The sequence below is a fragment of the Mytilus trossulus genome, unplaced genomic scaffold, assembly GCF_036588685.1.
Source record: "Mytilus trossulus isolate FHL-02 unplaced genomic scaffold, PNRI_Mtr1.1.1.hap1 h1tg000234l__unscaffolded, whole genome shotgun sequence".
Classification (NCBI taxonomy): domain Eukaryota; kingdom Metazoa; phylum Mollusca; class Bivalvia; order Mytilida; family Mytilidae; genus Mytilus; species Mytilus trossulus.
Window position 1 is genome coordinate 4038994 of NW_026963315.1, and position 25796 is coordinate 4064789.

The 25796-nt window shown below is 31.4% G+C and overlaps 1 protein-coding gene across 3 annotated transcripts; it reads right to left on the reverse strand.

Moving 5' to 3' along the window:
- Positions 1-963: 963 nt before the first annotated feature.
- On the reverse strand, positions 964-24978 carry LOC134701274 (uncharacterized). 3 transcript variants are annotated; one of them, XM_063562399.1, is made up of 13 exons: positions 24936-24978; positions 18725-18785; positions 15950-16984; positions 14600-14682; positions 13105-13163; positions 12242-12268; positions 11725-11876; positions 10453-10636; positions 8992-9162; positions 8139-8238; positions 7591-7746; positions 6551-6601; positions 964-4018 (listed from the first exon to the last, which is right to left on the reverse strand). In XM_063562399.1, the coding sequence occupies exons 2-13, from the start codon at positions 18774-18776 to the stop codon at positions 4001-4003; spliced, it is 2088 nt and encodes a 695-aa protein (XP_063418469.1). In that variant the 5' UTR covers positions 18777-18785; positions 24936-24978; the 3' UTR covers positions 964-4000. The 3 variants fall into 3 exon arrangements, with proteins under 3 accessions (XP_063418469.1, XP_063418468.1, XP_063418470.1); XM_063562398.1 differs by lacking the exon at positions 24936-24978 and adding an exon at positions 23327-23536; XM_063562400.1 differs by lacking the exon at positions 24936-24978 and adding an exon at positions 23327-23535 and having other exon boundaries at positions 8145-8238.
- Positions 24979-25796: the final 818 nt, after the last annotated feature.

Below are 25796 nucleotides of genomic sequence, written 5' to 3' on the forward strand. Positions count from 1 at the left end.
ATATGGATATATGGGCAGTTTTCTAGCTTTAAATACACGTTGGACAATTTAGACAATCTATAGCATTTTTCAACTTGTTCAAATTAGAAACATCTAGAATATCGTGGTTTTTTTATTGCAATATTTTTTATATATTTACAATACATGGATAAAGATGAACTGTTCTATTGATAAAAGAAATTATATTTATTAGGAAACCCTTTTTAACATGTTTAATTTACCCGGTATTCGTTAACTGCAATGCAAAGCTTTGAGATGTAAACATGGATAAAGGTTGGTCTACTTGAGAGACCTCATACAATGAAGACAGTTATTTCAACGTATCATACTCAATTCCTCGGTGGCCAAGAGGTCTAAATAATTCTACTACTGTAATCACTACCCAGTCAACACTGAGTGTGTGAGTTCGAACCCCGCTTTTGCGGGTGCAATTGACTTCAATCTTAATTGACTAGGACTTCAAATTTTCTATCTAAGGTCGGTGGGTTTCTCCGGACACTCCATCTTCCTCCACCGATAAAACTGACCGCCACGAAATTGCCAAAATGCGGTGCTAAAAAGTGGCGTTAAAGTACCAACAATCAACAAATCAATTATGTAGATATATTAATGTAGATTAAGGTTGTTGAAGTTCTGTAAACAAATTTAACATGTCTTTTTGCTTCAATGTATGTTGTTGGAATTTGGAATAATTTGATTATGCATTAACGATATCTGTTCACTGTGGTTTTTACGTTTAGAAACGATAAAGTTTGACTTATTCATTCAAATCTGGTAGCAATAAAGATATAACACTTCAAAGAGTATAATGAACTGCGAACCTGTATTCATATAAGACTGTTAATTATGACCTGACAACACATTATTTCAGCGCAAAATCGCTATTTGTATTGTTGGTATGATAAGCAACCTAGATTTAAAACAAAATTCAAAACACTTGTACGAAACATAATTTATTGTACAGTAAAATTCTTGATTTTTTCATTTAAAATACTTTTTTTAATTTAAAACATAAATCAATGCATTAGATAAATCAACAACAAATGCACAATTTTTCATACACATGACTTTGGTAACTAGCTTCATGATGGACACACGAAAAAAAAGGGATTCTGCGGAATAAATATGCACATTGATGTAACAGAAATATAACTACATGAACATGAATTAGATTCAGCGTATCTCTGTGAATGCTATATGTATAAATATAAATCTATAGAAAAGGAAAGTAAATGCGTAGATCTTCATGAGCAACAACACCTTGATATCAGTAATGTCAAGATGTTTTAATTCAGCATTTATTTTAAAACCTATTGAAATAAAGTTGAACGTTTTCGTAAAAACATGAATATAAAATGAAAGTGATGTCAATGAAATAAAAGTTTACATATTTAACAACTACAGGGTTCTACTAAATAGTTCATAGAAAATGTAATCAAATTTACAAGGTTTACAATTTGAAACGACAGAAGCACGTTTCGTCTCTTTAGTGACACTCGGATTAAAATACTTCGCAAGTCAGTTTTATACAAAGCTGAAAAGCATTAATACCCCAGATTTTCCGAAAAAAATTGCAAATTTTAGTTAAGGGTTTCTATGCCTGAGGGTTGAAAAACATTAGTGTTTCGAATAAATCACCCTTTTATTAACAGCTTATTTTTAGAAAATGAACATGTCAATGACATTTCATGTCAACACAAAATTGTTTGGTACTAGATTGGTTACTGTCCGTTGCAGATATTGACCGAGAGAAAGTACTACTTGTGACATACTCACAGTGTTGTGAGTGCAGTGTGTACCACTTAAAATAAAACATTGGATAAAACATGATTTGAGGTTTAAATGAAATTAAAACTTTAACATTACTTGCGTCAGAAGTGCCTTTCTTGATATACATGTACTTTCGTACATGGCATAATAACATTTGCCAGGGGGGGGGGGGCTTGTTGTTATAAGAATATCAAAGGATTTCATTAAGCATGTTAAGACAATTCAAGGATCATTTTTCTATATTTTATAACTCTGTTGGTTTAATTATTATAACAACGGTTTTTTTGTTAGCTTGATTTGAAGAAACAATTTGTCCATCTTCTAGTTAAAAGGTAAGCTACAAAAATCAAACAGTAAATGAATAAGTTGATCCCGACGAGTTCCTTTTCCCCATTCCACATTCTATAAATCTTTATTTAAAATAGAAGAAAAATTTCTTTACAAGGGTATACAACAATAGAAAAACTCATAATGATAAATTACGTAACTCATCATAAATATCAAGATTACAGTGAGCCAGACATTTATTCCGTTATCAAATGTTTGATATGTGCAAATGGTATGTAATACAAGATAAGTTTACATCTAAAAATATAAAGAAGTATTCAAAGTCCATCCGAATATGATAATCAAAAATAAATTACACTTGGGGGAATATGATTAGAAGGACTTTGTTCGCAATAATAAATATAACAATATACAAAGCAAAACAAATTATTATAACACAACAGACAAATGATAAAAATGAAAATAAGAGATTTCCATGAGTGAATATAGTTTCAATATTGAAATATCATATATAGTGATGATGAATGAACTCTCAACAGTATGTAAAGATTCAATGACAGTCATTAGCTTAGCTCTATACTATCCAGGTAGACATGAATATTGACTACACAAAGGAATCCGATTAGGTGCAGAGTAGCCTTAAGCTTAAAGTTGTGTTTTCATAACCTTCCAGTATCTTTAACTGTTGATATGTTTCCAAATACCCACAATGGATTCGATGACTTTAAGTTTTCTTCAACCATGATAAGTTCTATTGTTTATATTATACATGTCAAGTCCTACTTCAGAATTGTTTAATTGGCTGTATATCTTGACACTTAAATGTTTAATGTATACTTTTTTCGATATTTAAATTAGGTTGCAAGAGTTCTTCATCCATAAAAAATCATCAGTATCCAAAATATATCCCAAAGCCTTTTAAGAATATGTGTTCCTACAATAGACCACTTTCGAGTTTGTTTTTTACCAGAAAAAAAAAACCCTCGTCAACTATGCGCGCCTTTATGACGTCATTTACCAGATAGAGGGGAGCGCCTGTATCCCTATACTATAAACGTTCATCAAGCATCTTAGTGATCGTCATTGTGCAGGATAAACTAGAAACAATGTTGGTTCGGTAGGTACTTTATCACAATTTCCTTATTTCAGCAGGGCTAATTGTCAATTATGAGAATTTAATTCGTCGATTAATTTGTGTAATATAGCATCATTGTTTTCCAGCCAAAAGCTCAACATGGAAACGGTAGTGACGATGCCCCTCAATGGACGAATGATGTTCATTAAAACTAGAATTGTTGACAGAAATGCATCGAGCTCTAAAGATGTCTATTGCCATTGTGTTTGTAAACTGCTATTAGACACATATATAAGGATGTAAAAATAAAACAAACAATATCAAAAACAAGACCAACTAAACAAACGATGAAAATTTTAACAACATGAATGGACAAATTAAGCATATATAATATCAGATCATTTAGAGATATATAACAAACGTTTGTCTCGTTATTGCATTTTGAATATATAAAAACAAGTATGTGTCCACAGTACACGGATGCCCCACTCGCAGTGCCATTTTCTATGTTCAGTGGACCGTCAAATTAGGGTAAAAACTCTAATTTTGGCATTAAAATTAGAAATATAATATCATAGAGAACATGTGTATTGAGTTTCAAGTTGATTGGATTTCAACTTCATCAAAAACTACCTTGACCAAAAACTTTAACCTGAAGTGGGACAGACGGATAAAAGGACGAACGGACAAACGGACGCACAGATTAGAAAACATAATGCCCCTCTACTATCGTAGGTGGGGCACTTCAATCTATCAAACTACAAAGTATGATCATTATGACGGAAGAGCAAATAGTTTAAACACATCTAATAACCAATACTATAATTAAGAATATTGTTCTCTCCATGGTATGGCTGCTGTTGTATTTTAAAATCCTGTTGTTGCCTGTAAATCAGAAATAAATAAATATTACTTCTTTAATTTATAAAAAATGAATAAGATATCGTATGAATGTAAACTATCCATGAGTATACTTATTTCAGACTTTATATCATTCATATTGCAATGAAGACAACAACATCAGACATCAGATGGTCAGTCATTATTCGTGATGTAATTACAAAAACAATCTTAATCTTTGAAAAATGTTACCATGGTCGAAAAACAAAATGCGTTAAATACTTTCTTAATTTTCTACATTCTCTTTTAATCTGAAGACATGAATTAATTCTAAATCACACTGATTGTGGTACAAAATGTATCTGATAAAATAAGGTGAGTAATTAAAAGAAATCAAATGAATTTCAGAGAGTTCATGATTCTAAACATTTAAAGCATCGTATTGCTAGTAATTCTATAGCTACAATCTAAAACTACAATTCGCCTTTTCAGAATCTAATGAATCATTGTTCGTATCCTAAAATGAAAACAACGTCACTTCATTGGTTGAATTTACATTGTTCTGGACGATTTCGACCAATCACGGCGTTTTGGTGTACACTTTTGAAAAACATTACCCAGAATGCATTAGATTCTGATACGGCGAATAGCTATACTACATCTATCTGTCAATATCACAACATCACAATTTAAAACCAAATATCTTTGAACACTAGCTATAAAGGGCAGAAGTTGTAATTAAACCATAGTTTCCACTGGAAATATTGAGTAAATCTAAGGTGGACTCGCTTAAAGCTAACTGCTTATAACTTGTCTGTATTTATATTAACCTTTCTGCACTTGGTCAAATTCAAATTCAAACATTTATGTCCTCGATGGGTTTACAGAAGAATTGAGATTACAGAGAACAATAGGCCAATACTACAGAGAATTGTAAGCAAAAAGTAAAATCACAGAAATATTGAGGAAAATTCAAAACAGAAAGTTCCTAATCAAAGGGCAAAATCAAATTATAAAACACATCAAACGAATGGATAACAACTAATATAAAAAATAGGCCATAGAAAAAAGCAAAAAAACACAAAAATACTGAACTCTGAGAAAAATTCAAAAAGGAAAATCAAAAGTCCAAACACATTAAACGAATGGATAACAACTGTCATATTCCTGACTTGGTACAGGCATTTTCTAATGTAGAAAATGGTGGATTGAACCTGGTTTTATAGCTAGCTAAATCTCTCACTTGTATGACAGTTGCATCAAATTACATTACATTGTCAACGATGCATGAACAAAACAAACATACTCAAAGAGTAAAAATGTCAAAAATAGGGGTACAGCAGTCAATATTGTGTTATCATCTCAATATCACTGTAAAAACAACAAATGTAACGAAGAAGCACACTGTCAAGAAGGCATACATCAAATTTAACATACTCATATTGCTTTTCTTATACGACTTAATTTATCCATGTAAAGTCTACCCGTAAAGGATAGAAGGTTTTCAGTACTGGTGTAAAATTGCGCGTTTTAAATTCGCACAGGAAGACATAAAAATAATTTTGTCGTTCAAAGTACATACATAAATGCAGAGTCACGTAAAGTTGATATAACAAAAAAAAACAGACTTAACAGCAAAAGTAATAATAATAAATAAAATAATTATGTGTTCAAAGTATGACGGGATGCATAAGTAAAGTATCACGACAAATGTACATCATAAAAAGCAGACTTAACAGAAAAAGTAGAATGATTGAATAAAATAGTTTTGTCATTCATAGTATGTCAAGATCCATAAGTAAAAGCAATATTAATAAATGAAATAATTTTGTCGTTCAAAGTATGATGTTTTACATAACCACAGTGTCACTTCAAAAGAATATCTCAAAAAACTGACTTAACGTAATATTTATAAAGACAAATAAAAAGATACTATAACACGTTATTAAGATGATAACCAACGTCAGTACGCAAAATCTATACTTCAAGACCATCTTGTATTATTTGTGAAGTTGATACGGAATATTTATCAACAAGTTCTGGACGGGTATCTTCCAGTGAACTTTTTTTAGAAATAAAGACTGAAAATGTCTTAAAACAATAATCAAACAAAAAATGAATTGACCAACCCTCCCCAAATCTATATCCTCATAAATGGGCAAAAAGAAAACTAGATAAAACAAATCAAGAAAAATACTACCACTGCATTTTACTAAACAATTATTACCCGTCCTTTTGGATATGACTAAATTGAAAAATAACAGTAAGCAAAATTTCAGCTTGCAGAGAATTTTTCAATGGGTTTTGAAAATTTATTTCATATAGTACATGTATATTTGTTTGTACTAGGTACGAAAGCTCTTCTCATTTGCATTTCATTGATTGATAAACAATTTATCGTTGTAGATATATGTTTTAATAAGTAATAAAGAATATCTGGGGGTACTTGCTCAATTTTGCAGCAATATCAGTAAAATTATCTATAAATAAACGTATTGTTTTAATGATATTGATATGTCTGTGTTTAAAATCTATATCTATAATATACAACCCTAATTTAATCAAATGTATATTTACCTCCGCGCTTGAATTCTGTCGTATACTTCCAGATACCTGTGGTCTTTTTATCTATAACACAAAGACTTATCTATAGTACCGAAGAATTATTTATTCAAATAGATTTTAAATTTGAGTATTTCTTAGACAACTTATTTGCGATTTTTTTTCTCACCCCGATATAAGATATGTTATACGGTCATCGTCTAGATACGTCGACGTCTTAACTCACAAACGACATACTTGCGTGGTCGTCGATCTTAAATTGATAATATAGGGTCTAATATGTTATCTATACGATTGTTCTCAATTCCCGATTGTGACATTTTGATAGGTGTGAATTGATTTGTGATGCATGTATAGCCGTAAGCTCATAACCTTTCGACGCACCCGATCCTGATCCTTGTTTAGTTTATGCTATTCCATAAAACTGTGTTGGTTACATTGGTTTGTGTCTATTGATCGGTTTGCGAGATTTGTACTTCATTAGACTAAGGGAGCTACCATTTGATTTTTATGGGGGGAGGGGGGGGGGGGCTAGGATGAAATTTGAAAAAAAGGCAGGATGAGTAATGAGTAAAAGTCAGGATGACAATTGTTGTAAAAAAGTCAGGATAAGCTAAGAAAAAAAAGGCAGGACCGAATAGACTGAAAAATAAAAAGGCAGGACAAAATTTGTCATCCTAGCCCCCCCTCCAAAAAATCAAATGGTAGCTCCCTAACTTCCTCTTAATTTAAGATTAAACAGTGCAATTTGGTTTTTTTTCTAAAATTACATTAAGCCATCACTTCTGTGTTACAAATATAAAATATAGATACACTTGTAACTTTTGGTGAAAAAAGACTCATTTTTAGTTATTACAACACTCAAATTCATACGACAAAGTTTTAATTGATTCTTTTCACTTTTGTACCAGTAATGTATACTTGGACCAAAATAACAGACAGATTAATCAAATGGACACATAAATCTATAATAATAAGCCTGCTTTCGTTTTTCATGCAATGTTATATCTAGGCATAATCGAAAAACTTATATAATTCAATAGAATAAAATCTACCTCAAAACGTTTTTCTTGGTCTAACTGTTCAGTTATTTTTGCATATGTGTCTTTGCTATCCTCTGGATTCCATGATTGTCCGTTTGGGGGCCTTGTTTGACTTGGATCACTATAGTCACTATATTTATCATCATCATAACCTAAATTTGTAAACCCCTAAAAAATAAAAAAACAAAATGCATGACAATATATCATGTACATCAGATCAACTCCAATGGAAACCTTCAACAAATAGTTAGATAAAAATAAAAAGCTTTTAAAGGTTGATATCAATAGTTATAAAGTCATTGATTTCTTTTCGGCAACAAGTCTTGAGGGACATTAAGCTTAGTGATATTTTGTATTTATGTTTATCAGTAGTACCTATGATCAAAATAAAGAGCCATTCGATATAGTCTGTAATTCAAACAAACAATAAACCAAGCTAACAATCATTGTATTTGCAACTGTTCGAAATGCGTTTCAGTGGTTAATTGTTAGATTCAATTTTGAGGTAAAGCTTTGCGTTTTCAACTTATTTATAATGTCTACTTAATAACGACACATACACTCACCGGTTGTTGATTTTTAGTGTCATTTCTATAATACGCAGGTCCAGATCTTCCTATAACATCTGACATTGGTTCATAACTGTGTCTTCTATCATATCTAAATATAACAAAACCTATGTTTATACAAATATTTATATCTATACTTCACGTTAAATGTCTGATTTTGATTGGTTAATATGAGGAAGACTCTTTCCAATGGCTCAGCAAGATAATTAATTTTTGAAAATGTCACACTCTCGGACTGACAAATGAAAAAAAAAACATAATTTGATGGACAATGAGTTTGTATCAATTTGTTAAAGACATTTTATACGTTTCTGCCTCAAAGACTGCAAGCATGAAAATAATAAACCTTGCTTCACTTATTCAAATTCTCTAATAACTATAACGCCGTATTTTGCATGAAGGTTTTTTGAAAGACATTCAATATTTTACTGTCGCATTTCTCATGTGGTTATGTAAAATACTCTAATATCTTAAAAATGTACATAAAACCCGCTACATTATTTATGTATGTGCCTGTCCCAAGTAAGGAGCCTGTAATTCAGTGGTTGTCGTTTGTTTATGTGTTACACATTTGTTTTTCGTTCATTTTTTTACATAAATAAGGCCGTTAGTTTTCTCATTTGAATTATTTTACATTGTATTATCGGGGCCTTTTATAGCTGACTATGCGGTATGGGCTTTGCTCATTGTTGAAGGCCGTACAGTGACCTATATTTGTTAATGTTTGTGTCATTTTGGTATTTTGTGGATAGTTGTCTCATTGGCAATCATACCACATCTTCTTTTTCATATAAAGTCTAAAAATCAATGATCTATAAATTAAAAAAACTAAATTTAAACATACCCATACTTGTCTCCTTTATTTTTACAGCAACAGCATATTATTAGAACAAAAACTAAGATTAAAATAACTGCTCCCCCTGATCCGGCTGCTATGGCAACAGCTAATTCCCATTTCATTCTTTTGTCTTCGCAGTTGTCTCCTTCATATTTATAATATTCTTCACTGTGGCACCTATATAAAAAAGGAACAAAAATTATTGATAAAAATAGCAATTTAAAGCAAAACACGATATTCGAATTTAATGCAGTTTACATAACAAAATTTTAAAGATGTTTCCTCTCTTCTCTTCTGATTGTTATGTAATTCGGATTCGATGCTCTAAATATTTTTATATATTAGTCTTTTGTTTACTTGATGAAGGCTTTAGTATTTTAGGCTATCGTGACATTCGTTTGTAGCACAATCTGTATATAGATAAAAACTAGCAAATGAAATGTTTAAAATTCTGAGTTGGTTGACCGTTATGGAATATTATTTTCACAATTGATAGCGGATATTTTTCAATGTAGTTACCACAATCCCGTCCTCTTTTCACGAATTTTACATACCAAATTAGACTTGGCATTGTATTAATATGAGCAACACGAATAATGGACCACTTGCGATCACCCTATGCGTTTTGTGGGGTTTATGTTGCTAAGTTTTTAGTTGTTTATCTTGTATTTTGTTAACTATAGGTTGGTTGTTGGTTTTTTTTTTATCTTTTTTAGCCATGGTACTGCTTGTTTATTTTCGAATTATGAACTTGAATGTCTCTCTTGTATCTTTCGCCTCTCTTTTCTCTCTTTTAAAGATGTTCAAAGCTGTAATCGAATGTTGAAAGCTAAAATTGAAAACACATATACATATATGCGTAATGACCTGTCAGTTTTATTATATTTTTGAGAATATATCAATGTATACTACATTTTGGCAGAGTATGGACAAACTCTATCCTTTTTAATGTATACTGCCTTACCATCTTTAAAGGGGAAATGTTTGTTTACTGGATTTAATTAATTTCAGTACTGTGAATTCATTTAATTTCGTGGGTACCAATTTTTGGGTTTTTCACAAATTTGTTAGATCGGTTTTCGTCCCCTAACATTTTGATTGAAAAGACAAATTATAAAATATATAAGCTGACGACCAAAAAGAAATAATATTATGGATGAGGTATATGATAAACATTCAATGAAATGTATACAAAGTGACATATGGACAATAACAGTTCTGAAGATTTTTTGTGGTAAATTTGAACAATGTTAAAGCAGAAAAATATAAAGGAACGTTAAAAACAGTATTAAATAAATACCGAATTGCAAGGCAATTTCAAGAAGGGAAGTCTATAAAACTTAACAAAATCAAATGGTAGACTATATCAACCAATATAGCGAATAGAAAACAACTATAATTTTGATTGAACAGGCATTTTCTGAAGAAAACATGAGCAGCGTACATGATTAGCATATACACACTTACGAACAATGATGTCCAAAAACGTTACTATCTGTTACTATGGTACTGCAGGTTCCATGGTCAGAACAAGTTTCACCTTTACATCTACTCGTGCACGTACCATGTGTTGAATTTATTCTAGTACACATATATCCATAAAGATTATTACACACACCAGCTTTACATGAATCATTAAACGTTTTTTGAGCTGAAAAGATACAATTATATTATTAGTTTTATAGAAAAATTAAGATAAAAGCAATTCGATTGATTCATTTGTTGTATGAATTTTGTGCAGGATGAATACACCACAACATCATATCCTTTTATTGCTATTTGGTTTTCACAAACTACTAGAAATGTGAAACACGGCAAATTTTGATGTACGTTCATCTCAAACAGGCAAAATAAAATATTTTTTGGAAGATTTGTGAAGTTTGCATATAAACATTATTTATGTTATTATAGCAAAAGAGATAGGAAAGATACCAAAGCTACATTCAAAATCACAAGTTCAGAGCAAAATGACAACGTCATGGTAATGTAGCCATACTGAGTCTTAAACATAGTTAGTGAATAATTGATGCTGAGAATACGATCTGTTTTTTTGGCAAAACGTTTAGAAATTATTGGTCCTCATGCTCCTTTGTAGACGGAACGTGCGTTTGTCGGAATACAAAACTGTTTTAATCCTGGGATATATGATGAGTATATTGTTACATGTTAAAAATAAGCAAGAACTTCATTACACACACATGTAAATACGATACAGTGAAAACGTACAGATTTTTTTTAGAACATTGCAATGATATCGTTCAACTGTTATTCAAAGCCAATTTAAGGTCTACCTTGTTGAAAATAATTATCAAATTGCTGATTATAAATCAGCTTATCTAACACACAGTTATTGAAAAACATGTAACAAAAATGTCATATATGGGGATGATTTTTTTTCTTAAAATGCAAGTTTTCACGAAATATATAGAACATTGAAAGCATTTTAAGACGGTATGGCATATTTTAATGAATCAAAGTTATGCAATTAAAATTATACTTATTATTTTCAATTCGGCATTTTACATACATTTGTTTTGAATTAGAAATTTTAGCAAACTTATTCAAAACTTTGACCTCAATTATGTGATTTTTTATCTAGATTGGACGATATAGAACGTCAAGACTCGGCACAGAAAAAACTGGACATTTCAGGTGCATTTCTTATAATGAGTGAATAAGGTAAGTTTTAATGTAAAATTTGCCCATCAGCAAATTTGAGTATTGTAATGATAAACTCACCCGAGGCTCTAAAGTTGTCGGCGTCAGTTAAATTAAATTTGGTATTGTTTTTAAATGCCTCCGTAATCTGATTTGCGACTGCTTTTGGATTTTCTGCCGCCGTATTGGCATCGACAGACATTTTAACTTCTGATGTTAATGCACTGGCTGCACTGTAAATTAGGAAAAAACACTTTGTAAATGACAACTCTGACAAAGATACACATTTTATAAAAATTAATTTTGTTTGTCATGAAAAAAGATTTATACCCACTCAACTCCATCATATTTATTTTTTGAAACAATCAGTTTATTAACAAGAAATTTCTAAATTTGCCTTTTACCCGTTAAACCAGTTATACTCGTCGTGAACTTCGTATCATCATTGAAATTATATGAATCCAGTAAAAACTGTTTTCTTATTTATGATGACTGTGTTGTGTATCACATTAAGTCAGATTTCTTGTCTTTGAAATCAATTGATTCATTAACTGAAGGACGTTTTCAGTAAGAACAATACAAAAATATGTAAACATACCGTTTTCTCCTCGTTTTGTTTGGACACCTGAAAGCATAAAATCGTCAAACGTCATAATCATCAAATAAATTAATGATACATGTAAATTTATAAAATAACATAAGTCGTGTTCATTGTCTGGTTTGCCAGAAACAATCAAGCATTTATATATAACAGACACGAAGCACTAAACTAGTATGATATGAACAGGTTAGGGTATTGATATTTTTTTCCTTCTTTTTTGTGTATTCAAGAAGGTAAAATCACAAAAATACTGAACTCCGAAGAAAATTTAGTCGGAAAGTTCATAATCACATAGCAAAATCAAATAACAAAACACATCAAAAACGAATGGACAAGAACTGTCATATTCCTGACTTGGTACAGGCATTTTCAAAAGTGGATTAAAACTGGTTTTATAGCGCTAACCCTCTCACTTTGATGACAGTCTCATCAAATTCCGTTATACTTAGTATTAACAATGATGCGTGAACTTAACAGACATGATAAATAAAAGTGAGAGTGGCAGCACGTATTTTACTATAACATTGTAAATTTATCACTTATGATTTTTAGGTTGTTTTTTATATAATGTTTTGTTTTATTTTTGGTTTTTATATACTGTTTTGTTTTATTTTTTGGTTTTTATATACTGTTTTGTTTTATTTTTGGTTTTTATATACTGGTTTGTTTTATTTTGTTGTTTATTGTTTGTTTAAACTTTTATTACCACAAACATTGTAAAAATTAATTTTTAATTGCAATAAAACTGAAAATAAATATGATTGAAAGATTGCTTAACTGGAAATATGTAACACTGTCTCTACCATTAAAATTATTTTTTTAATGTGTTTTAACTAAGCATTATCATCAATTTCACATACCCATTCTTTACAACAACAACTTTTTTAACTGCCTCCACGGTTTTCAATACCCCTTGTATCTAAAATGGTGACAAAATGAATTATGGTAATGCATAATGATGAAATTCTAAAGAGCGACAACGATAATATTAAATTGTATTAATACATGCTGTTGATTAATGTATATAATAGTATGTAGCGGCCAATGTACATATATGTGCAAGACATTTTTGAGATACAAGTTTTAGAAAAAAGTAAAATCACAAAAATACTGAACTTCGATGAAAATGAACACACAAATGAATGACATTATCTTGAAATGGAAGTTTCTTGCTTACACGGAGTATAAAAAAAATTCTCAAGAAATTGACACGTTAACACGGTATGGCATATGTTAAGAATCAATGTGTAATATAAACTGTATGAAGAAAGAATCACTTATAGTTGCTAAAAACGATTTAAAAAATAGACGGGTCGAAAGAGAATTAGGATAACGGTAAACCAGTCAACCTCCATTCCTAAGAAAAGTATATAGCAACAGATTTGTTTTTGAAATCAACCAATTTCGGTGTAACATTTTTTTCCCAGTTAAACACGTAAAAATGATTTTTCTTGGTTAATGTTTCCTAAATGGTGGTCGATACATTAACGTTTTAATCATCTAAAACAATAAACAAACTATTGATAGATAAAACACCAAATGCCCCGAAAAGGCAGAGATAAATAAAGAAAAATTATTTCAACAAACTAAGGTGAAATATTATTATTTTAAAAAATTAATAATTATTTATTCCAAAGACAACGTGCAACATACTGCATTTTTAAGAAAATATCATATGTTTGAATGCCATAGTGGTAACCCAACATGGCCTTTTATAATTTATGAATACAAATTTTTATTTGACTTTACTCATGCAAATTGTTCGCAAAATCTACATTTTTAAAAAGTAGTCTTTGTGCAATAGTGCAATTCCATCGCTCACGTCCTTACTCCTTACACGAAATGTACCCCTACAAACCAATTCCACATCATTAAATATAGCTTCGATCAGGTGTTCGTGTTCTTTTTTAATTGACGCTTGTATACTGTGGATTCATTTATTATTCGTTAGATACCAATTTTCGTGGGTTTAGTGGAAACAGGCGAACAACGAATTCAAATGTTCAACAAAATACGAATTTTCCACTCTGTACACAAAGATCGGCGAACTCAAATGTCCTCGAAAATGCAAGTTTTCCTCAAGACAACCCACGAAAATTGATACCCACGAAAATAAGGAATCCACAGTAGTTCATATTGAATTCAATTTTAAAATTAACAGCTAGCATTATAATATATTATGAAGGTGGAAATAATATAATGTAATGTTTGTACTCTAAAACTTTTATATCCATAGTTTTTTTTCCAGGGGAAACAAATATTATGCGGAATAAATATATGTTCACACTAAAAGTAGCGTAAATAAATGGTATCGGGTCAAATCAAAATCAAGCTAGTGATTGAAATGGTACTCACAAATCCTCTTAGTTCCTCATCGCTGGTCATGTTGCCACATATGATATCTAATGCTGCATTAACTTCAAATAAACTATTTCCATCTGAAACAGAAAAGTTTTCCATACATTCTTATTAAGGTTTCATTCTTATTGTTCTTGGCATCTTGTCTTGTATTATTTTAATTTTAGTCTTGTATTATTTTAATTTTAGTCTTGTATTATTTTAATTTTAGTTTCTTGTGTACAGTTTGAAAATTGGTATGGCGTTCATTATCACTGATCTAGTATATATTTGTTTAGGGGCCAGCTGAAGGACACCTCCGGGTGCGGTGAATTTCTCGCTACATTGAAGACCTGTTGGTGACCTTCTGCTGTTGTTTTTTTTATTTGGTCGGTTTGTGTCTGATTGACACATTCTCCATTTCCATCATCAATTTTATCTATTTGACTTACTTATTTTGAAAAGGATTTTGATCGCTACAGCATCCTTAATGTCCTTTACCAAGTCAGGAATATAGCAGTTCCTATCAGAAAGTCGGTTTCTATATTAGAGTTTGATTCTGTTGTACCGTTTTTAATCATATAGTTGATATGCTTACCTCGGTTTTAGTTTGTTACCCGGATTTGTTTTCGCGTAATCGATTTATAACTATTTAAAAGCGGTACCCTACTGTTGCCTTTATTTACCAATATCAACTGCGTCAAAGAGTCCATAGACGATTAAACAAAGTCAAAAATTTTAACAATAAGAGCCAGACATATCAGGGGGACATTTAAAACTCATTAGTCTAGAGAAAATCACATTGTCATAGCGAACAATATATGACGTCGAACAGACAGAGAAGTTCAGATAACACCATATAGAAACTATAGACTGAGCAATGAAAAATCCATAAAACAGGAAGGATTTATTCATGTACGATTTGTTCAGGAATGGAAAACATATTCAGCTTTACTAGTGGCAACCACCGTGTTTTCTTATGGTATTTGTAATAAAAAAAAATAACGCACATTTAGCGGACTTTTCTGACTTTAGCTGCAACAATAATGCTAAGTTTGGTAAAGATTGAAAACCAGAATAAAGCAAATTAAAACAGCCAATACTGTTTAAGGTCATAATCGTTACATTCATTTTCGTAAAACAAAGCAATTAAAAAAGGGCATTTTTTACACTATAATAAGGCTGTCTTCTATTCATCATGCATGCATGCAAGAGATCAATAACAACAGTCATAATAAAACAAAGTTGTTTCTGAAATTTGTCGTTTGAACATATAGCTCGTCAAACAATAGACGTAAAACTAACTTTGAAATAATACATTGAATACCTAAATTAAAGGCTACTTACGTATTGCCAAAAAGAACATACCTATTGATGATTGAATGTCGTCTGCTAACGTTGATGAAGGAGGTATAGTTGTGGTCGACGGTGTAGGTGTTGTTGTTGACGTCGTCGTTGTCATCGGTAAAACTGAACTCGATACTTGAATATTAGAACTACTGGCAGCTGCGATTACGGTCGACGATGGTACGATACCAAGAGAGGAAACACTACTGGAAGCACTTTGAATTTCTGACGATATTGGTGTTTCCGAGCTGCTTGGCATGTCCGATTTCAATGAATCAGTTGATACTGACGATGACGCATCTACAATGGGTGTTGATGTCATTTCAGTACCGACTGATGTCAAAGAAGGATTTTCTGTGGCTAATATTGACGATGTTGCTTCAATGTCGGATGATGTGAGGTATTCCGATACTGACGATTCTAAATCGATTGGTTCAGACGATTCGATAGTTTCTATTGACGATGGTGATGGATCTATACTTGTCATTGTATTAAGTCCCGTAGTTATCATCGGGCTATTTGTTTCTAAAATGTCTGTTGTCTGTGTTATTTCAGGTTGAAAACCTGAAGTAGTTTGACTTAAACTATTTTGATTATTTGAATTCGAATTGTAAACACTTGTGCTTGTTACTGTAACAGTGTCACTCGATGATTGCATGTTAGGCATACTTTCTGTCATAGGATTTTCCGATGTCTCAAGTAGATTGCTTAAGTTTGAGGAGGACATCATATTCACCGGACTAGAAGAGGATTTGTATGGCGACATATCGATACTTGAATTAACCGATATAGCGATACTTGAATTTACCGATATAGCGATACTTGAATTTGATGTTGAATCGATGAACATGGATGATGAAGATGGCGAAATCGATTCATCTGAGTTGTTAGATGAAATAGAAGATGATGGATAATTTGATGAAAATAGTTCTGTTGCTTCAGTGTCAGTGACAGACAAATTATTGTTCACAGTAGTTGGCGCAATGGCAGTGTTGGTACTGCTGTCTGTGGTAGACTGAGATACTGTCAATGAAGTGAGATGGAGTAAAAGCAACACTGAATAAAAAGAAAAAATAGCTTCATCAATATCATAAAATGTTTTACTTGTATTGAAGATCAAAACAACTATAACATTTTCTTGGCTACTGGTTTCCAAAGTAAGATTGACATAGTTTTTATTTTCCAAAAATCAAAATTCACATAGTATACATTTACTTTGTAAGCTGTACATTGAAATGATATATGTTTCGAGAAATGGTAATTCCAATGTTGCCTATCGTTATACATGCCTATCATAAAACATTTTATAGACATTTATTTTGTTACAGACTGTGTATAGTCCATGTATTTTCGTGTCTATGCATCGTTTTAATATTCACTTATGCTGTTTTGAATATATCTTTTTTATATACCAAACATGATTAATCAATTATGAATTTATAATATAATATAATTTCTAAATAAATGTTAAATACTATTGTAATGCACAACTTATTCTTATCGATTGACAGTTTTATTATGACAGTATCATATTTGAAGGCGATCGATATCATAACATCCTCAGAGGCGGATCTAGGGGGGCGGGGGCCCAGGCCTTCCCTTTTTGGGGAAAAATTTGGTTGCTTATATAGGGAATCACTGAAGCGTGACTGAAGCGGGTCCCCTCTTAGGTCAGTCAGTGGGCCCCCACTTATGAAAAATCCTGGATCCGCCACTGATCCTTATACAACTAACACAAAGGTTTGTTACAAAGTAATGTAACTTTAAAAAGCAATATGCTCCGTTCATTAGTTACATTCTTTTGCTAATGTTTAATCTCAAAAGTATCCCGGTCACTACAGGTTGTTTTCCCCGACCGCCAGTAAAACACTTGCCAGTGTGTTTGGCTGTGCCGGATGAACAAGTACGCAGCCACGTCCACCGGACTTCAATTGACTGGACTTACCTATATATGTATTGTTAATTTATTCTTGTCTTTAATATGCATGAAATATTTGTCACTGGACTTTACGAAACCAAGTTTCGATCGAATAGACCATTTATATATTCATTAATTCTTCTCTAATTCGAATTACTATCATGGTTTTCGGGGGTGGGGTCGTTGAGCTTTCCTGGTGACAGTTAATCCACAAAAAGCGATTCAGAAGTGTTATGTGCATTCGTTCGATAAGAAAAGTAAGTGTTTCCTCTAAGAAATGGCCTATTTTCTCTATCTAGTTTTACTGAACTCATAGCCAGAAAAGAGGGAGATATATATATATAAAAAAGACACGTTCACCGAGGTTGAATCAACCTTTATGTTTTTATGAATTCCTTGATGATTAAATCAAATGAGAATTCATTATTTTGGGGCTGATAATGATAGCAATATTCTAATGAGATACACCTGTGAATGTGGGATATAGGAAGTTGAGAAATGGAAATGGGGGGGGGGGGTCGATTTTGAGTTCAAAACAGTGGAAATGAAGGATATAGTGGGTAATAAGATGGAATTTGGGGATAATAACGAAAAAGTGGGATAAAGGAAAGACGTAACATGAAAAAAAAAATTTGGGAAATGAAACACCTCTATGTCATATGCATCTCCCTTTTTTCTCACATCAAAAATGTAATACACGTTAAACTGTAACAGTAAGGAAAAATTAAATACAAATCAATGAAGATTAATACAATCTTGTTATAAGGTGATAAACGTTATCGATCTATTTATCAAGTCAATTGCTTTCTCATTCAGATGCGTAGAAAACATAAAATGCACTTGTACAATAATTGAATGTTCACCTGTAAAAAACTTACCTGTATAAAATGTATAGCCACAAAAAACTAAAGGTACGTCCAGTCTCGCCATGATTTAAATCTGAAAGGAGAAGTAGATGAAGATATAAAAGATTTATTACCACTGTTGCTAAGAATAACTTAATTTAGTATGCTAGAACACATATGAACTTGATCGCACCTAGGTGTGGTGTGTCGAGATAGGCGAAAGGTTAATATTGACGTGGACTGTAGCATTTAAAACAGACATAGCATTGATCGCAGGGGTAGAATATGATGATGCTGGATCAATAAACAAGTTCTCTTATAGCTTTGTTATGATGCTTCTTTTATGTGTATCCATAAAATTGAATGAAATGCATTATGCATATTTTATTCTTCTAGAGAATATGAACGAAGCCCATAAAAAGTTAGTAATGAAAAAAAATGCATGTTTTAACTTGGCATGATGATTTAATGATTAATTCAATGAAAGGACTCCGATGTTTTAATTTGCTTCTTATCCGTTAAAGAAATGGAACGTCAAACTTTATGATAACGATGCTAGTGATTCAAAAGAATGAATGATAACAACGCTTTATAAATAGATTGTGTCCGAAGTGATTTTCTTGTTAAATCTTCGTAGCGTCGGAAACGCTCAAACTTTAACATTCGAACTGTCCGAGATTTTTAAAATGTAGCATCATTTTTGGGCACATATTTGACAAAAAAGGACAAAATAGGAATAGGAAAATTCTTCAAAGGTCAATGCTGCCTGAAGAAATTGGCACCTTCGTTTCTTGGAATTTCTAATTTTATCAACTGTTGATTAATAATTGATTATTTATCTAATAATTATAGTTGAATAAACCAGTTATATAAATCGGTGCATGCAAAATTTGATTAAAACAAGTTTTACAACTCTAATCGGATTATGAACATGCAATATATACATGTTACATGCATTTTATAGAAATTATTTATAAACAGAAAATATTTAATTTTTTATATGAATCGTCAAAACTCCTCATAATGCAGTAACTTCCTACAAGCATGAAAGACGATCAAGCTATATTTTGGAAGATATTGGGGGTTACAAACATTATATTTGTTGGTGTTTATATTTTTTTTAATTAACCCTATTTGTTTAGTCTTTTAAAAACCGGTCAAATTTGTGTAGCCTATAATATATATAGAAAGAAAAGAGAGCGTGGATCTGAACTCGCGTGTTGAGAAATGAGAAACAAAACACGTCATATTGCATGCGTCAGTACCTTCATCGGGAACGTTCAACGCCGAATGTTTGAAAACCAAGGAAAAGCCTAAACAGATAAGGAGTTTCAAGTATATCAAAAAAGTTCCTTAACAAATGCAATATGCATCTACGGTCAACTTTTCCTGAAGGAGTTGATACCTTAGTTTCTAACAATTTCAAAATTAGTATTATTATTAACTGACAATTTTAGAAAGGTTTGTTATAAATCATGTCAGTACCGAAGAACCGACCATTGTAGCTTATGATACCATCGGGGACTGATATTCAACTAGCAGCGGCATCGACCCAGTGATGAAAAAAATGAAAACAGCACAATATAAATTTCATAACACTGCATATGACCAACTGTTACTGATATCGATAGAAGATAAGTCTATACATAATATCAACTTCATTTTCCATTAAATCAACCTGCGGCAAGGTGTTTACATTTGAATATCAAAACATAATGTAAATATATTAAACAAAGACATCATTTTAGAAATAAACAACTTGTACAATCTGGGTTGACATATTTGTGTATTATAGTACAAAATATTGTGTACATTGACACATTCCCCATTTTCTTTCTCAATTTTATCATGATTTATTATAACGAATTCAGACAATCAGACAAAAAAACTTTTGGGCAATAGTCGGAAAGTGCAAAAACTATAAACAAATACACATATTTCAAAAGTCTTTGGTAACTGGCTATACTATATGAATAGCCCCAAAAGAACCCCTATGCAAGCAAGGGCCAAAATAAATTAAAAACATGCTATAAAACATGTCAAATAATCATGTGCGGACCACGCTGCATGTTTGCGACTCCAAAGTCAGGAACTTTGTTAGTCTGTATTTTTTTCTAAATTTTGTTTCATTTGTATGTTTTTATAGTTTAGTGTGGCGTTTCTCTGAACTTGTATACATGTATGCTAAGGTGCCAGCTGATGCACGCTTCCGGGTGCAGGCTTTTTCTCGCGCTGTTGCGTTGAATACTCATGGGTGGCCTTATCCCGTGTGTTCTGATCTTAGTCTCTTTGACACATTCTCCATTACCATTCTCTTTTCTAAATCTTCTATAGCAATTTAAAGAGATTCGACGAATATTCGTTGATTCTTACCTTTTGATGAAGTCGAATATAATTTAACTCCTAATAAATATCCTTATTCGGCGTACGTTTTATTGACGACTTTTTCATTGTCATTAGCGTTAAACATGTTAAACAACATCACGAAACTAAAAATAATTACATTCAAACGGGAAAATGATTACTTGTTTTGATTGAAATATAAATAAACATTAAAGAGCAGGACGACATGATTTCATGGTAGAATTAATCATTTACTATAATGTTCAGCTTGTGCATGTTTGCGTTTTGTTGTTTGTTATGTATAGCAGTATATATATTTTTGAGTTACGTCCCTTTCTAAACTGATGTTAGTGTACTTAAGAGTAAATATAAAGTATGTATATACGAGGATGAGACAGCAAACCAACGAGAAAAATTTAAAAAAAAACATCAAGAGATTGCAAGGTCACTATATAAAGTCAAGCCCCAGATCTCGTCTTTTTGCGAAATGTCTGTGATTAAACATTGAATGAAATAATTATTTACAAGTATACAATCTGGAATTAATAAGGGTAGATAACAACCGATTTAAGTTAAATTAAACTTATATTAAGTTAAATATAAATGTGAACCGTGTGGATCTAACCATTTCCAGATATTAGAGAATAAAAAAGACAAAATACGAAATTATTTTCATGAAATTTCGTTGATTCATTGTCAGATCATGAAACAGATAGTCGTTTTACAAGAAATGGGTTAAGTTAGAGAATTGATAAGAAGTAGTGGATTCGAAAACGATAATCAACTCGCGACTAAAGTCGCTCGTTGATTATCGGTTACGAAGCCACTACTTCTTATCAATTCTCCAATACAAAATTGAAAGAATACCTTTTTCTAAATTTGTTCAGAACATTGATAGTTATAAACCGATGAGCCAATTGGAATATTTAACGTTTTTATTATATAGAAAGGAATGTGTATGTGAATAAACTCATCATAGATCTACCAGGACTAAATTAGTATATACGCCAGACGCGCGTTTCGTCCACAAAAGACCCATCAGTGACTCTCGAATCCAAAAAAGTTAAAATACAGTACGAAGTTGAAGAGCATTGAGTACCAAAATTCCTAAAAGTTTTGCCAAATACAGCTTAAGTGATCAATGCCTGAGGTAGAAAAGCCTTAGTATTTCAAAAAATAAAATATTTCATTGTAATCGAATATTTCTTATGAATGTTTAGCCATTAATTTAAGTAAGACAGACATTGCAATTGTCATTAAAATGTGTTATAAAAAGTCAGAATGGAGTAGGGCGGGGCAAAACAAATACAAACATGACAATACTATAATTTATGGAAATAGGTTAGATACACATTCATAAAACAATTGAATGAATAAAGTGAGTCACTCTTTTATTATCATGAATGAACTGACTATATAATATATAGAAAAAAACTTTTATTATATATCGTTTGCTTTGTACTACAAATGTCATTTCAATCTTATGAACTATTTTATTTCGCTGATCAATCACATTTTAACTGTCCTTTTCACACATAGTGTGTCCAAATGAATTATGAATACTCAAACTACCGGTCAAGGCAATGATCATAGTTACATATTATTAACAAGTACATGTATATGAAATATGGCCTTTTTTTAACAAGTACATGTATATGAAATATGGGCTTTTTAACAAGTACATGTACATGTTAATGAAATATGGCCGGACTATCAATAAAAATTACAAGATAAAATCTTCGACGTGAAAATGAAAGGACTTTGTTTTATGAAATTTTATTATGCACCTTAAGTAGACCAGGCACACCAAAATGTTTATAGATGTCAGATAAAATAGGTGCGGGCACGTGTTCCAAGACATTTTTACATGTACAGATCACCGAAGGAAATTTCCTAATGTATGAAAGTAAAAGTTATGACCATGATTTTTCTGACACCTTTAAGAAGCCATGTCTCTTGAGCGATAGAAAATAATAAAACTACGTTCCTCAGTGGCGGATTCAAGGGGTGGGGTTCAGAGACCCCCCTTTTTATATTGAAAAATACGATTTTTTTTGTAAAATCGTCAAAAAAAAAAATCGTTTCGCTACGCTTGCCAATATTTGATCCCTTTGAAGAATTACGCCCCTCCGTGTTCAAAAGTTTTGTGACAGATCTAATAATTTGAAAATTACAAATATTTGTGGTATCAAGTTTAAGTAGATAAAACTACAATAGTATCAATCCCATAATATATCCTGTTAAAGATCGGATATATAAGGCTGCATGCATAAATGTGAAATAAGAATTTACCTTCGCTCGCTAGGATAGAATAAGAACTTCCCAAGTTTGAAAATGACTAATTTTTATGATGCATATAACCATATTTCATCACGAAGATTACAAATATGTTACTAGGTAAACAATACAAATCCTTCTCTCTATAGGTGTCACTTTAACATGTTAAACAAGAAAAGACAAGTGACTGTTAAACTTATATCCATCAAAACTATAGGTGTGTGTACAATTGTCGGTATTTTAGTGGAAAATGACAAATTTATATAGATTTATAATACGTTGTCTTTGTAGTTTTACCTGTGACCAAAGTGTTAACTTTACAAGAATGCATTTTATGAAAAATTATGTGGTTTTTATTGCGGATTTCGGTTTCTGATTTATTATATTTTTTGAATGACTTGTAATCATTTGTATTTATATTTTTATAGTTTCCTGTCTGTTTATATTTTAAACTTTATATTTTCTGAGTATTGCAAAAAATATTTGAATTATGATTCTTAATATAACTGAAACGAGGAAGCAGGTTATTGCGTTTCATATTATTTTTTGTCATTTTGCACAAGGTCAGAAATGCAATGAAACCTGTTTCCTCTATCAATCAACACCTTAGATAAAGACGTAAAAAAAATGTTTATTTAAAAAGAAATTAGAAAGAATCTGACAGCGCTATGGTAAAAATCTTGAGGACGAAACTAACAAAGAAGTTCACAAAACACTACAAAAGAAACCTTAGTTTCTATCTGTTTACATTTCTAACTTTATATTTTCTGAGTATTACTAAAAAAACGTTTTTGTTACGATTCTTAAATTAAACTGAAACGAGGAAGCAGGTTGTTTGCAGTTCATATCAATTTTGTCATTTGCACAAGGTCATATATGTAATTTGATTTTTTTTCCTCTATTAAAAACAACACACAAGAAAATATTTATTTAAAAGAAGGCGGAAGACCAGAGACAAGCTAGTTCACAAATACTAATGAAAAGCACGAACCCTTGAAAAAATACATTAGCGAATGGAGATGCCCTTGAAAAAATAAGCAAATCTGCTCCACAAGTGGCATCCGTTACATTTCAAATGGTTAGTAAAATTTTGATGATGAGTTTCAGTCGGTGAAATACAAATTCTATGAATAGTCTGACATCAAATCTTCTTTCTAGTTTATCAAAACATTAAGGTTTAATTATTATTCTAACAGAATGGCATATTTGAAAGACGATGACACATTAGTCACATTGCATTTTATAGAGAGAAAAAAAGTCGAACGTTGTGGTTAAACAAGCAAGCTAACCGCCCTTGTAAAACCAATTTGTTCTTGTTAAACTTTTTCTTAACAGGAAGTAAGTTTACTGTAATAGCAGAAAATAAAATAGAAAAATGGTAAATGCCTTCGATTTATTCATGTTTCGTCTCTTTCAATAAAAAAATTATCTAAAAATGACTTCTACACGATTTTCCATTGTAATATCTGGAAAAAAGATAACTGCAGTTTTTCTTTCCTATGGCCACAAATTAGACATGCAATATATGTGACATAGGCACTGGAATCGAGACTTAAAACTTGACAACTGCTTGTCAACAACACTCAGAGCAACATCGAATCTTAAAGAAAATTTATTATCTTACCTACGTATACATATCTGTCTAATGGATAAAAAATTCGCAATAAATATCAATTGAATGTTTATTTACGACGATATGTTTCAATTGACAATCAAACCACGCCTAGTTCATAGAGTCAAAACAAACATACCAAATCGATGCAAATCAAATAGTCAATATAAAAGGTTAAATTAGCTTTATATTGTATTGTCACACAAGTGTATGTGAAGAAAGTATTTAGTCAGTTATTTATTATCTCCCCTTATTAAAGGTATGCAAAATATGCATAAGACTCTCGGAGGGAAAGTCTTAAATTTGAACCCCCTAGTTCACAAAATGAGAACAATACACAGGTTAGGGGGTTCAAATGAAAGTATTGGCATCTCTCACAGACATGAGAATAAAATTTAATTAAAATTAAAAAAAAGTTTCGTTCTTTGAATGTTAAAGGTTTCATGAGAATGTGTAACTTTCTCCGTGTATCGTCGAGTATATATTAACCTACCACTGTAGGGTAAGGATTTCTAGTATCTCTAACTTACAACATGCTTCCAATCCATAAATTAAAACAACCCTATCGAAATTTAATCTGGCGCGAAAAAAAAAATGTGCAAGTCAAACTGTATAAATTTAATAAATCCATATTGTCCGACATTTAAGCGATACATATTATATCTGTGAATAAAGGATAGAAACAAGAAACTCCACATGGTAATAGGGATCGGAAAGAATTTGATTTGATTTTATATCATTCAAAGATATTTTAACAATTAAGAATATTAGATTTCTCTCTTTTTCATGGGCCGAAAATAGGGTCGTCGTTACTGAATCTTTAGTTCTGTTTCAGAGCCTTTTCACAAAATTTGTATTTAGTCTTCCTATTGA

Excerpts from the sequence above, each read along its gene's own strand:
- LOC134701274 (XM_063562399.1), bottom strand. The coding sequence starts at position 18,776 with ATGGCGAGACTGGACGTACCTTTAGTTTTTTGTGGCTATACATTTTAT. Across the intron at positions 16,985-18,724 it reads TGGCTATACATTTTATACAG|TGTTGCTTTTACTCCATCTC; the intron begins GTAAGTTTTTTA and ends CTTTTTATTCAG. Across the intron at positions 8,239-8,991 it reads AATAAAGGAGACAAGTATGG|ATATGATAGAAGACACAGTT; the intron begins GTATGTTTAAAT and ends TGTTATATTTAG.